The sequence below is a fragment of the Pagrus pagrus genome (assembly GCF_965226575.1).
Source record: "Pagrus pagrus genome assembly, chromosome: 24".
In the NCBI taxonomy this organism is placed as follows: domain Eukaryota; kingdom Metazoa; phylum Chordata; class Actinopteri; order Spariformes; family Sparidae; genus Pagrus; species Pagrus pagrus.
In genome coordinates this window covers 9,079,776-9,094,289 of record NC_140206.1, presented here as the reverse complement: position 1 = coordinate 9,094,289, position 14,514 = coordinate 9,079,776, and the positions used below count along the sequence as shown (strand labels likewise).

The 14,514-nt window shown below is 41.6% G+C and overlaps 1 protein-coding gene across 2 annotated transcripts in view; it reads left to right on the top strand.

Annotated features, from left to right (window-relative positions):
- The window catches only part of dmd (dystrophin), a 279,023-nt gene that overhangs the window by 151,716 nt on the left and 112,793 nt on the right, over nucleotides 1-14,514 (top strand). For both annotated transcript variants that reach the window (XM_084346660.1, XM_084346659.1), the window contains exons 19-24: nucleotides 661-830; nucleotides 2,360-2,483; nucleotides 4,932-5,010; nucleotides 6,454-6,566; nucleotides 7,817-7,945; nucleotides 11,620-11,812. In XM_084346660.1, coding sequence (XP_084202786.1) covers nucleotides 661-830; nucleotides 2,360-2,483; nucleotides 4,932-5,010; nucleotides 6,454-6,566; nucleotides 7,817-7,945; nucleotides 11,620-11,812 — 808 coding nt within the window. The remainder of the gene's footprint in view (nucleotides 1-660; nucleotides 831-2,359; nucleotides 2,484-4,931; nucleotides 5,011-6,453; nucleotides 6,567-7,816; nucleotides 7,946-11,619; nucleotides 11,813-14,514) is intronic.

Below are 14,514 nucleotides of genomic sequence, written 5' to 3'. Positions count from 1 at the left end.
ACACACTCCACCACTTCAGCAGCACACACACACATACGTTTCCATGGTAGCAAGGCTATCCCAGTAGTTGTACTTGCTGCTTAACTGTCATTAGTCTCATCCCCGCTGAAACAAACCTGCACGCACACACACACACACACACACACACTTAATCAGAAGAAAACAGTGCTCAGAATGAGAATCAGCGCACACCTTTTAAAAAAAACGCAGCATCTCTGATTCTCACTCTTCCCGTTGTGCACTTACAATCTGTCAGAGTCGCACAAATCCCAAATCGCTGCTCAGACAGCATCTCACAGCTGTCTGAGTGCACACACACACTCTCGCTGACACACACACACACACACACACTCATATCGCAGAACACACCCTTGCTTATATTTTTGTTGCGGTAATGTGTGATTGATGTAACAGATCTCTGACTCGTCGCCTCCCAAGGACACCGTTGCACTCTGAGTGTGTGCGTCTGTGTGCGCGCATGTGTGTGTGTGTGTGCGCACTCAGACAGATGCAAGAGTGTGTTAAGTGGTGATTTGGGATCTGTATGATTTTGACAGATCCTTGTAAACTGATGTGGCGCCTGCTGTTGTGTACAGCTTGTCTAAATTTATTTTGTGTGTGTGTGTGTGTGTGTGTGTGTGTGTGTGTGTGCACCTTCAGCTCTCTACGGCTGTCAGCGCGGCCCAGCAGTCCGAGCTGACCCACTCTGTCACGGCGACCGTTACCAAGGTGACGACGAGGGAGAAGGTGTCAGCCATGCGCCAGACCCGAGAGTCGCCGCCACCACAGAAGAAGAGACAAGTCGTGGTGGATTCTGAACTCAGGAAAAGGTGTGTGTGTGGGTGTTGGTGTGTGTGTGTGTGTGTGTGTGTGTGTGTGTGTGTGTGTGTGTGTGTTGCCCCCGTGAGGTCTCCTTTGAATTATAATTAGTTTCATAACATCAAAAGCCTCTTCTCTAACTTGTGTGAATGTTCAGTTTCATGCACCCCTTTCTGCTGTCCTTTCTCAGCAGGTAGGTGATGAAACGCTGCAGATACTGATAATGAGTATCTGTGATCGTGATAATGGAGTCCAGCTATGATAGTAGTGAAGTAGGAAACTCTGAAAGTCATCTTATAGCGTGTAGAGCAGCGAGCAACCTGAGCTTAGGATCTGTTGCGCAGTGGTGGAAAGTCACTCAGCACATTTATCCAAACTTTAATACAGTTTTAGGAACGTCTACTTTACTTGAGTATTTCCAATTTATGGTACTTTCTGCTATCGAGTGTTTTCAGTTGGTAGGTGTAGTAACAAGTCAATTTCAAGACCAAGAATTTACATACAAATCTCAAGGAATTGTTCACTTACTCGAATTAGCTGAGAAAATGGATACCAGCCTCATGTCTGTACGCTACGTGTAGTTTGTCACGAGTGCGGATATTGACACATTTTACTTGCATGATACACATTCTCAGAAAAAAGTACATTATCTGTGCCGGACACTCGTTTAATCCTTGCACTTTTACAATATTTAAAGCGGTACCTGAAAGATGAAGCTTTCAGTGCTTTTACTTAAAGTGGCGCTGCACAGATGTGACATATAAAGTCGGGCTTACTCATCGGAAGGAGTTGTAGTCATCCAGTGAAAACAGTTGCACGGTGTTGCGTGAGTAACTGATGACGTCCCAGCGCCGTCATCGGGGTTACCTCAGGTCTGGCTCGAAGACTTCAAACAGAAAGCCTTTTATACAAATTAGAGGACTGGAGTTTGAAAGATGTGAGCGTTTAGCAGGCAAACAAAAAGATGCAATTTAGTTGGATTATGGGAAATGTAGGATCAGGTGTTTTTCCGGCAAGATTTTGTGTTAGCCAATCAAATGTATGCAAGGATGGCCACAGTAATTAAATCTGTCCCAGGTTATTTGGCTTCTAAAGAGCCTTTAACCTCGTGGATCTGTTAGTCAAACTGAGCTTCCTGCGTCATATTTCATCCTCTCAGCGCTACCTTCAACATCAGCACCAACTACTGCAGTCGCTAAAGTCAGAATATTTTAGACCCTGCTGCTTCGGTATAATACTAAGTCCCTGACTACTCTCTTAGTGAAGGATCAGAATACTTCCACCACTGCAGGTATCTTAGTCTTTAGTGATTACATACTGTAGATAACTTTAAATGTGTCATTTTTAGGCTGATGTTAGAATAAAATGTCCTTTTGAGTAGTTTTCATTCATTTATATGGATTTATACGTAGTTCACTGCAATCACTGACATAAATGGATGCCATGTTGGACGCATATTTTGTGTGCTAAACTACAAGCAGCACAGGTAACATTGTCAAGTACATGTGGTGTGTGTGTGTGCATGCGTGTGTGTCCTCAGGTTTGACGTGGACTTCACAGAGGTCCACAGCTACATGACCCGCGGCGAGGCCATCCTGCAGAGCCCCGAGTTCTCCGTGTCACGCAAAGACGGAAGCGTTCAGGAGCTGCACGACAAAGTGCAGGTAAAAGCACTGTGTGTGCGTGAGCGGGTGCGAGTGAGTGAGTGAGTGTGCGACGCCCCGCGGAGCTTAATCTGCCGCGACCTGCGACGCTGAAATAACAAGGCTCCATCACACAGTTAGAAACAGAATGAGTTTTAGTTTTCATATGGCAATCATACCTGCGAGGACACTCTGAACTGTGATTATGCATACAGGACGGCGCTGATGTATGTCTGAGGAAGCTGGAGCGCAGCAGTAGCACAGCTGAGTTTCCGTGATGTCAGAGGAAAATGGCTGCTGTGTGAATATGGTCAGTGGGAGTTAGCGACTGGTCCTTGGATCCACATATTCCCAGCTCATTCCTGTCGCTGTCAGCCCAGGCAGTGAGAGGAAGGTCTGGCCAAAAAGTTGTCAAAAGTCACAGAAGGGGTGTTAAAAATCTTTAAAACTAAGTTAGCAACACTGGTTCGGTGCCAGGCGAGTGGTGTACTCTGTGTTTTTGAAACTTTTTTAATAGTTGTGGGCCATAAAACCAAAACAAATAGCTGAAAGAGGCTAAAAAGTGGAGTGGAACTGCAGAGTTAGAGAAAATACTCGATGGCTTCATCATTGGCACTGACCCCTTTCTCTTTACATATAGTAATTCAGCCACTCTTCGTATAAATATATTAGTTAGAGCAGCTTTACATGAACCAAATTAAGAGTAATGACATTTTCTCCAAATTAACATTAACATTAAATTTAAACACCATAATAACTCGCTCAGCACATCATATTCTTTCAATCCGTCCTTGTTACAGACACAAATGACTGCCAATCGCTCCGATTTTAAATTAGAGGCAGCAAATAATTTATATACAGTACATCCACTCACATGAATACACTCATAATGAATGAGAAGCGCTTCTGAATAGATAATGCTTACACAATGCGCTGCTGCATGGTGGCTCACGATAAACAACTTAGGCTGTAGATTAAGCCCAACACGAACTGTAAGTCAGCCTTTACAACGTGCTAACAGATCATTCATAATACATGAGTTCAGCGCCACAACCCGCATAAACAATGTGCGAATCCTTTAAGCACCGCTTGCGAGCGAGATGTAAACACAACTCCTGGCATTACAAATGATGCATGGTAATAACTGCAAACTGATTAAACGTATGTAGGCAGATCACTCGACGTCGCCTCTGATGTCGGTGGCCTCTTCAGCTTTATCTGTCAGTTCAGCGCTCTGCAGCAGCTTATATAAGAAACAGCATTAAATTCTTGCAGGACTCCACATGAAGAAGCAAAGCTAGGCTGGATTTGATCCCATCTGCGGGATAGAGGTGTTGGATCGCTCGACTGCAGAGGAAAGTTGAGACTAAATAATTTCATAAAGGCCGACTGATGCAGGAGTGGATGGACTGCCATTTTGTTTTAATTTTTTAGTGAGAGAGAGCACAAACGATTACATTTTGTCTGGTATTGTGAAATTTGGCAATGCATAGAAAAACGCAGCGGACTCAGTGTGCAAGTTTCTGCGTGTAACTTTTTTTATTGGATGACAGAATGAAAAAACGCACATGAATAAAACAGACTTGGTTCGCGAAGGCCTTTAAGCTCACACATTATATTTAATTAACACATTATGTCTGTGTAATTCTTAGGAGACGGTTAAACAGAATAAAGGCTGGGAGCAGGGGGAACAACTCAGGAGTTATGTGCGAGCTGTGAGAATCAGCTTTTATTTAGAGTTATATCAGAGACAGGCCTTTATTTAGACTTTCCCCCGTTCTCGGCACGATGCAAACTCAAAACCTCATCTGTCTTTATCTTTTTTTCTTGAGGAGTTTAGAAAAATGTCAGTTTCCACATCATTTAATCCAGATATCCTACGTTGTCTCAACGATTCCTCTATGTGTTTTCAAAATAAAAGTCTTGTAGCCGTCCCTTTCCAAGTAGCTTTTAATGTTAAATTGCATCACGAATCGTGGAGATTTGAGGACTGATTAGGAGTTCGACAAAGAAGACATGACTGGCAAAATGTTACGTCTGTTAAAAAGTAATTAGTGCGAACAGTAACACCACTCTGTTGTTCTTCTACCTCGCCTATATTAGTTGAACTATTCCTTTGACCAAAATAGAAACAATTTCCTGCTGTAATATTAAAACTTCCCCACTTTAAAATGATGAATGGCCCATCCGTTATCCTCAAACCAGACCGTATTAGACCAGACAGGCTCAGGTTGTCCTAAATGTCGCAGCAGAACAAGATCAGAGGTGGATGAAAGCTACAGGACTTCATATTCTCTGAAAGTATTAGACATTGATTTTGGAGGGAGTTTTAATCTTCCTTTGTAATAAATAATAATTCTCCTGGTGTCTCCCTGTCTCTCCTTGTCTGTCTCTTGTCCTTTAACTTCCTATCTCTCACTCGTCCCCCTCTCTCCCCCTCGCCACCTCTCCTCCTCCTCTGTGCCATAGGCGATAGAGCGAGAGCGGCCGGAGAAGTACCGAAAGCTTCAGGAGGCGACGCGCACGGCGCAGACCCTGGTCGAGCAGGGTAACGTGCACACTCTCTCACACACACACACGCACACACACTCATTCACATGCATACAAACACATGCACGCACACCCTGTCTGTCCCCATGGCAACGCCTCCACCTGTCCCACCCTCTCGCCTTGTCTCCATAGAAACACTGATAGAGAGAGGAACAGACAGAGAGAGATGTTTCTCCTCGTCCGTCCTCTCCTCCGTCCTTGTGCGATTGTTGGGGCCTCTGAAAGCAGAGAAACACTCAGTTTACACTTTTCACTTTTCTTTTTTTTTTTTCTTCATTCTTTCCTGCTCCTGCTCTTAACACCGCTGAAGCAACACACGCCAGAACATTACATTACTTACTTACTGCTACATGATGTGAAGCAATGTGGTTCAGCCGCGGAGGAATCTCAATGATTAAAGCTCCACGAACATATAACATAAGTATCTTTTTGAGCAAGTGACTTCAAAAGTTTACTCAATTTCTCAGAAGATATTACTTATTGAAAAACTAATTTCATCACTTAACTTATTACTCATTATTAAAAGTAATCAGTTACATTTTTCTATTACTGTTTCTTTTCATCAGCCCACATCTATCAAAAAACAGTACAGACTTGAGAGTTATCACAATGTTAAACCAGTTTAGCGCGTTTCGTCATTCAGAATGGAAAGAACTTGTTCAATATATTTTTCCAAGGAAAAATTCATTGTTTGGCTTTTCATGTTGGTTTGTTGACAAAAAGAGAAGATAGACTGTAGAAGAGCACTCTGTCTTTAACCTCGACCTCCTCCACTTCCCGGGTCACAATATAACGCCACTTACCCAGCATCAAGCTTGTGCTGTTGTTTCCTTAGCAAGCTGTAATGGAAAAACAGCATCAGCCAGGTTCGTTACATGTAAATGGAAGCGGGACGTAATTGAGGCACGGATACGGGAAGAAGGAGCAATCTTTGAGGCCGTTTGCGTGCCAGATGAGACATGTGAGCCAGGATGCTGCTCCTCCAGGTCCAATTATCATCCAGCCAATGGGGTCCAGTATGCCCTTTTAGAGAAAGAGTGTGAATCCATCTTTGGACAACTTTAGCATTGATTTTTCCCTTCTGGAACCTCTTGGAGGTTTTCATTTTCTGGGAACTGGAGTTTTACGTGCACTTGAAATTGGCTATTTGCATTAAAGGAAAAAAAAAAAAGTCAGTTAGCGGTGAGTGTGATGCACAGTGAGGCGTGTGTGCTCGGTGGGCAGGCAGACAAACAGCTTTCGGAGCTCATATTTTGTTCAGAATATTGATGACTCGCCTCGCCTCTCCTACAGATGACATTCACCACATTTTGTGTGCATGGATAGTGTGTATTTATGTCTGTCCCCCACAGAGAGACCAGTCGTGCCCGTGTGAATTATTACCGCGAATGTGTGTCTGTGTGTGACAGCCCCCTCTCTTTTCTCTGTCTGCCCCCTCCAGAGGGGAGTCGTGCTGATGACATTGCCCAGGCGGCGGAGCAGCTGAACCAGCGCTGGGTGGGATTTTGTGCCCTGTTGTCAGACAGGCTGGCATGGCTGGCTTACCAGGCAAAGGTACGCACATGTACTGCACATGTCTACCCATTTCTCATTAGTGATAGACTGTAACCATTGCAGACTGCAATTTTGCTGTCTCACCAAGTTCAGTGTTATGTCATCTTGTGCTTAACTTTAATGATAACTATGAATGCTATACTGTATGTTTCGTGATTGCGGACTAGCGACTAACGACATCTACTTGAGTACAATTCTCTGTACTGTATATAAAATCAACTAATGATTTATGATGTATACCTGGATCGAGCTACTCAGTAGGATACGAAGTTGTTGAAATTAGCCCCCCTTTACCAGCTGCAACATGATATGATATAATATAATATAATATATATATGATATAATGACATAATGATGCTTACAAAATAATATATTACTAATTATAATCTAGAGATATGATTATGTTAAAAAAAAGGACCCAAACACAGGAACTGAATAAAAAAGGGGCAGGAAAAAGACAAAGACAGGAAGTGTAAAGTAAAACATGTGACACAAGGATGGAATCTACAAAATAAAACAGGAAACAACTAAACCAAAAAAAACCCACACCATGACAGTGTGCAGAGATAAAGGGTGGGAAAAGGACAAAGACAGGAAGTGGAAAGTAAAGCAAAAACCCAAACCATGACAGTAATATGTAGTTATCTGAAATCGGCCATTCCACATAATGAATATGATAATAATAATGATTTGATTCAATTTGAGATAATTTGGTTACAGCGCCAATTTTGATTGGAACGCAAAGATTCATAGAGAACTAACGCTGCAAATTATACTAGGAACCCTTTGGCCTGGTGCGTTATTAAAAATATGATGGTCTGTGGTCTGTGGTTAAAATCTTCCTATGGAGGATTTTTTCATATATTGTGGATGCCACGCTCTATATGACCATGTTTTTGTTTGTTTTTCCACTACAGACACATTATGCAGGTCATATTGTCACTTAATGTTTTCAGTAGGCAGGTGAAAAGCACAGCTTTTACGATATGTAGTCTCAAAATAACAAAATTGCTGCCTGGTACAGAGTGAGAATTGCAGCGTGATCATGACTCACTCTCAGGTTATCACAGGTGTGGATAGAAGTCGGTCAGTCCGACTTATCATGCAGCTCAACTGCAAACGAGGAAAGAGTTTGTGAAAGAAGACAGATGTTGCGTGGGTGTGTTGCTTGTGTCTTTGTGGGAATCCAACGGAGGCTTTTCTTCACCTTCTATTCACATTGTGTGTCTGTATGTGTGTGTGTCCTGCAGGTGCTGGCCTTCTACAGCTTGTATGAGCAGTGCGAGCAGGCTGTGGACAACAGTGAGAACTGGCTCAAAGTCCAGGCACCTCCGGCATCTGAACCAGAACCGCTCAGAGTGCAGCTGGACCGATGCCGAGTGAGTCAAACAAAGAGCTTTTGAGTCCAAACCTTTTCAGGGTTTTCCATTCTAAACATTACATAAGGCCACTTTTTAAATGTGCATTCACTAGTTATATGTTTTTTGCTATATATTACTTTTGTTTGTGCCATCATCTCAATTTTTTTCTTCATATGGTTTGTTCATTTGTTGGTCTTGTTTAAATTTCTGTCTCTTTTCATGCATCTGTTTGTCACAGCTCTTTTCTGTAAGTATTTGAATGTTATTTATTCATCCAACAGAGACTAAATTAAATGTACTTCTTCCTCATTTTCCCATTTATCCCTTGCAAACACCCCTGTTCTTACCAAAACAGATGCTAATTAAGAAACTACAGCCACTAAAGTGTTGTATATTCTGGTAGAAACTATGCAAAAAATTGTCTTTGTGTTAAATAGTACAATAGTTGCAACCTAGCAGAAGCAGGGGGAAATGCTAGCTTGGCTCTGCTACAGTATTTTCTTACTTTTGAAATTAAACAAACCAGATGTAATGTGCAAGTAAATAAGATTTAAAGCTGCTGTTTATTGAATTTTAAAAACTTTGGACGGAGCCAGGCTAGCTGTTTTAGCTTAGCCTAGTTGCTATGCTATGCTAAGCTAGTCTCCTGGCTCTAGCTTCATACATACATGAGTGGTATCAATCTTCTCAGCTGACTTTTGGCAAGAAAGTGAAAACTAGTATTTCCCCAAATGTCCAATGATTCCTTTAATCTGTGAGGCCTTCCCAGGAGGGCATGGGGGTGTCAGTTGTTGTGTCCTTCTTATCATTTCTCAGTGAAGTCCTGAGGCAAAGACATGACACATATATTTTTAGATTCATTATGGCTTGCACTTCCTGATAATAGCAGGGAGCAGAAACTCAAAATTGTAGAAAAAAGACGCTTCTAATAACTCCAGACTTGCTTTTGAGTTTTCTTTAAAGTAACCCAGTGTTATTTTTCTATACATCCGTGGGTACACTGCCAAAAGGAACCGCTAAAAGGTAATTAGGCATACTTTTAACGGTGCCAATTTAGTACGGAGGACCCGCAGTGCGACTTTGGTTTAAAGAAAACACTGCTTTAAACCAACCGTGTCTATAAATAAGTGGGCGGCTTAAAGAGCAGGGGTATTGACCGTCGTAAAACACACACAAGCAGGTTAATTTCAATCACATTAAAAACAGGAGAAGAGAAGTGCCAGGAAAAACAAACTTCTGAAAGGAGAGTGGGAGAAGGAGAGGTGTAATTATAGTGAAAGAAAGGACTTGAGGCAGGAAGGTATAGAGAGGAGCAAGCACCACAGACGTAAGGGAATGAAGATAGGGAGGAATGGGGAAATGGCAACTTTCAAAGAAAGATAGAAATAATAATAGACAAAGGAAGAAGGGGGAGAGAGAAATTAACAGATAAAACAGGGAGAAATAAAGAGATTGAGGAGTTCTGAAATTTGATTTTTCTTCGAAGATATAGCTTCCCCTGCAAACAAACTCACACAAACAAGGTTTCCCTCAGAAGTGCACCCACACATTTTCACTTACCCGCTCGCACATAGACACAAACGGAGAACGCACACTCGCTCCCACACATAAATACTTTCTGAGTTCCCATCTTTATATTAAACAGGAGAGACTTCAGAGAAAATAAAATATTTACTGAAACTTTTAAAGCGACCTTCCCCGTGGCGAATCATGCCGCCGACTGTTAGCTTATGAAAATGTATTCTGTCGAGGTTATAAATGCTGGTGTTTTCCAGTATTACTCATGAATAAGGAGTGTGTCTCTTGGCTTGAGGCAAGAGTGTTAACTCACTGTGTGTTATGGGGGATAAGACCGAGCTGCGTTCAAAGCCTTCACTCCAGGACGGTTCAGTGAATATTAACCCGCCTTACCTGCTCAATCATGCAACTCACCAACAACTTTAGTCGAAATGATTGTATCATTATTATATTATAATTACATTAGTCAGTGTTTGACATTTTAATTTGTCCTTATTGTAAACAAAGCTAATGTTTGTGTGTATCTCAAGCCTGATGTATCTTCTTCCTCGGTGCCATAGAGCCCCATTGTTGTTCAGATACTATTAAAAACATATCAAAGAGCCACACTGTTAATTTGACTGCAGTTTTCAAACTGATATATTTTAAATTTTAGCTCATTTTCTTCTCATTTGAGACTTAAATTGGTAAAAATGATCTAAAAGCCAAAGCTGAATCTAAATGTTAGCAGCGTTGGAAGAACAAATGGTATACCAGAGCCGACGTATGGCAGCCATGTTGTTACCTTCACGATGGTACAGAACTGTGTTTAGGCTCCCTGCTCAGAGAAACGTGTGGTGATTCATCTGGAAGCTGATGGACTTCAAAGGTGAACTGAAACCACACTGATCTGAAATAACATCAAACTCAATATCAACTTTATTACAGACTCAGGGTCCAGGTCTGCTTAGCGCTGATGAAAGTTCATGGTATCAGTAATTTACACGTCTGCTATACATACAACCCATACAGCTTCTTATATTTAATCAGGCCCACCTTCTCAGTCTGTAACTGCCCATTCTGCCGATAACGCCACTCTGTACAGGCGTAATCTGCAGGTGATAGCTTTTAACTCTACAGCTGTCAGTGGATGTTTGTGGATTAACCCACTTTAAAGAACAAACGTCAGTCTTTGAGTGTAAAGATAAGGCTCCTGGAAGTTATTCAAACACCTTTGTGATGGCTGACTGACACAGTGCGATTAAAAACGGCATACATACGTAATATTAAAGCGCAATCTGATACAAACCCCCTCATCATTTAACTCTCCCTTAACAATAGGTTAAACACACTTTCAGATTACATCAGTGAATGTATCTGAATATTTTAGAATAAAATAAGTTATGCTTCTGAATCGGATGAAATTACAGTCGGCTTTTAATCTGCTGCTTGCTTTTCTCTTGTTTCTAATTGGAAGAAAAAAGTGAATCATTACTGTTTAAAAAGACTAGCAATGTAAGCTAAGCAGCTAAACGAAGGTTATGGTAGAAAGAAAAAACAGTTTGAACATTTTTTTTTTATCATATTAAAGATTTTAAGACTAACTAAGCTCTACGCGGAAATATACGATGACGATGCCCCTCTCTTTATTTCAGTGTCTTCCACATGGATCACCAACTGCTAAAGATGCTAACGTTTTCCCTGGGAGCCGTTAGCTTTAGCCTCAGTCATTTAGCAGAACAAGTGACTTTTAAATACAGCGTTCTTATTTTAAGTGCTTCTTTCCATGGTGGTGAACTCAAACTAGAAGTTGGAAAGTATGGCAAAAATCATTCAACTGCTCTCCTCTATGCTGATGCAGCAGCTATTTTTCTGTTCTCTTTGTACCATTTGATGTTTAGAGGAAATAGTTTCACAGCTACGATTCGGTTTTGCTGAGCTGGTCCAATTTCCTGCTTGGCTTCCTATTCATTAACAGTTGGGAGTGTATTTAAACATTTCTGTGAAAGAGAACTGATTAAGCATACGGCAAATGGAGTGGAACCTTAAAAATGAAAACACAATACTTTCCCACTGATTTTTTTATTGGAGATAGTTTGGACGTATAGAGTAGATTTTTCTTTCTTGACAAATCTCCATGGCAACAACAGAGGCCTGATGTGACCCCTTTTTCCCCTCTTCCTTGTCCCTGGCAGGAGGAGGTGGCTCGCCTGGCCGCCCTGCAGCCCCAGGTGGACCTCCTGGAGAAGCGGCTGAACGAGCTGAAGGAGGAGAAGGAGGGGGAGGAGGACCCTTCGGCCTTCCTGGACGCCGACATCAACGCCTTCAAAGAGCACTACCACAAGGTCCTGGAGGATCTGAGGGCGAGGGAGAGGCAGCTACAACTGGGTGAGAGAGGAGATGCTGATTCACTGCAAAAACTTAGCGCAGTGCATAAGGCGTGAACTTTCCACTGCACCTTGTGACCCTTGCTTTCGTTTAGGTGCCCTCAATTTTATCAGCTGGTGGGTACAGATTGTAAGAGTAATTAACGCATCATAAAGATATTTATTTTTCAAAATATGGGTCTTATTTTCAGTGATTTGGACTTCATTATTATCATTTATGTGGTAGGTAGTTATAAGTGCACACTCATTGATGCCAGAATATTATCTTAAGCACTTATCCACTTAGCAGATCAATATAACTGGAATATTAAAGCATTTAAGACGACTAAATTGCCTGGCAACATCGATTTGTTTTTACAGCTCAGCATTAAAAACAAAAGTTTTCCCTGCAATGATTTCCCATATTCTGTGGGGTTTCCTGTAGGGAGAAGATGTGTTTGTTGATTTGCTTTGAGAGGAAAATCTGAGTTAGATTTTTGAAATTGACACAAAACAACCGTTCTTGAAGCTGAAAGCGGCTCTGCTGATATTACTCACTGCTGCATGTTGCCTTGTCATTAATTGTTGTTTCTGCTGGTTGTTGTTTTTATATTTTTTGGCCTCAATGGGTCACTCATGAACGATGCTGCACGGCAGTGGTGGACTCAGGATGTTTGAGGGGCAGGTGCAAAAACAAAAAAGGGCACCACATGTATGCGGGGAGTATCAGTGCACAGAAAGCTGTGAAGTAGAGAAGAGAGGGCACTTCACCACGTTTTGTCCACTGGCACCCTAGAGGGCCCTTTATCATGTTTTATCTACCATAGGGGCATCAAAGTGAGCATTTTCGCTACACTGTTTCGAACATTGGAGCCATTTTTGACTGCTTCGATTACCCGGACAAACCTCTGGCTTTACTGCCAGTACGTATTATATAAAAAAAAGCCCCAGTAGACTTGATCTCAGCCCTTTAGATTGTCTCAGTACATCCTCAATTTAGGTTTTCATTTCAGGGTGTAAAGCAGGGCTCCAGGATGCAACTATTATGGTCGTACGTGCGTCTAAAAAGCAGTCAAGTACATTTTAATTGGTTGCACTAGTGCGCCTGATATTCAGCATGTCAGATAAATAACATGTAGCCTATAAAAGTGTTTTATTACTATTATTTTAGTCTCGTTTACAAAAATGTACATTGTATGTTCAGAAATGACAATATAATGTATAGTTAGGTGCACCTAAACGATGTACTGTTGCACCAAAATGAACAACAGTTCCTTCCTCTTCTTGCCTGATGGATTAAATTACAGCGAGGTAACAGGATAAAGTTATTTGGAGTGATGTACAAACAGAGTTGGAGCCTTACCTAGCTGTAACAGGTGACCAAGATGGCAACAATCTAGAAGGAAACATACTCTTCCTGCCAGTAGACAGCATTTCTGAAACAGACTTTCATAACTGAAAGTTGGCAGCCCTTTTTTTGACATCCTGTAACAAAAAAATACTGCTAATTTAGTTTTGGCAGACCACCAGGGGCCCTCTCATCACACCAGGACTGGTGCTTCTTACGTGTTTTTGAGATAAATATGGAGTTCCAGTTCCTAATCTTCATCTTTGTTACATACTTCTAAAGAGTTCCCAGGCCTGTTTCTGGACCCAACGCTTTAGGATAAAAGTGTCTGTTCAGTTCCCCAACAGCTGAAAGTCAGCCTTGACAGACTGCTGTAGCCCACACACTGTATCAGACAGCTTTAAAGTGGCGAATGTCTCTACCCACAACAGCAACAGCCCAACATTCAGCACAGACACTTGTTGTGGTTGTTGGAAAACGGAACGAAATTCGTCGAGATCATGCAAACAGATCTGCAGCCTACAGCTACGTCTGTCAGTGTGGGTAGATGCAGCGATGAATAGAGGACTGTTTCCATATCATCTGCTCTCCAATTACCACCACTAAGCATATTTGATATGGCGCAGCATGCTGCTTTGTAGAGGGTCGTTTAATGAATCAATCTGCCAGAAAACACCACTTATTATGCTGTACTGCTACAATAATGTTATAGTTATTATTTTATTTACCCGCTAAAAATCAAGGCAAACCACTCACAGTAGCACTAATTGCACTGCGGGTTGCGAGGCAAAACTGCCTTCGCTGACCTCGCTGTAACAAACATCTACCTTGTTGACACATCCTTGGATGAGACACTGAATCTCTGCAAGCTCCAGCGCTTAATTAGTGCCCACACTGACCTCTGATGTCTGTGTAGAGAGGGCAAGAGAAAAGAGAATTTCCATATGGAGATCCGTTTTATTATTAGATTTTACGCTGACATCAAATACATATTTGAATGGAAGGCCAAAGTCCAGATGTACCTGACATTTAATGTGCACCTTATATTCAGACTGAGCAACAAAGAACTGAGTACATTTCCATGAGACATGGATCCATGGTAGACAAATTAGATTGCAGCAAGTGCAGCAAAGTTAATTTTAGTGATTAAACTTGCTTAAACTGGAAGTATGACTCTCTTCAGGTGCAATGTGTAAGAATTTAGTTCAAAACATTAACAAATTAACCAATATTATCAACAGAATGTTAAGAAATAACTAAAATACGTTTTGACATTATGTCTTTGTATTATATTCTGAAGTTAGCATGCTAAGTAGCTAGCCCCTAAATGCTTTGTTCAGATAAGTAATCAAGTAAATCAGTAATCAACACGAACA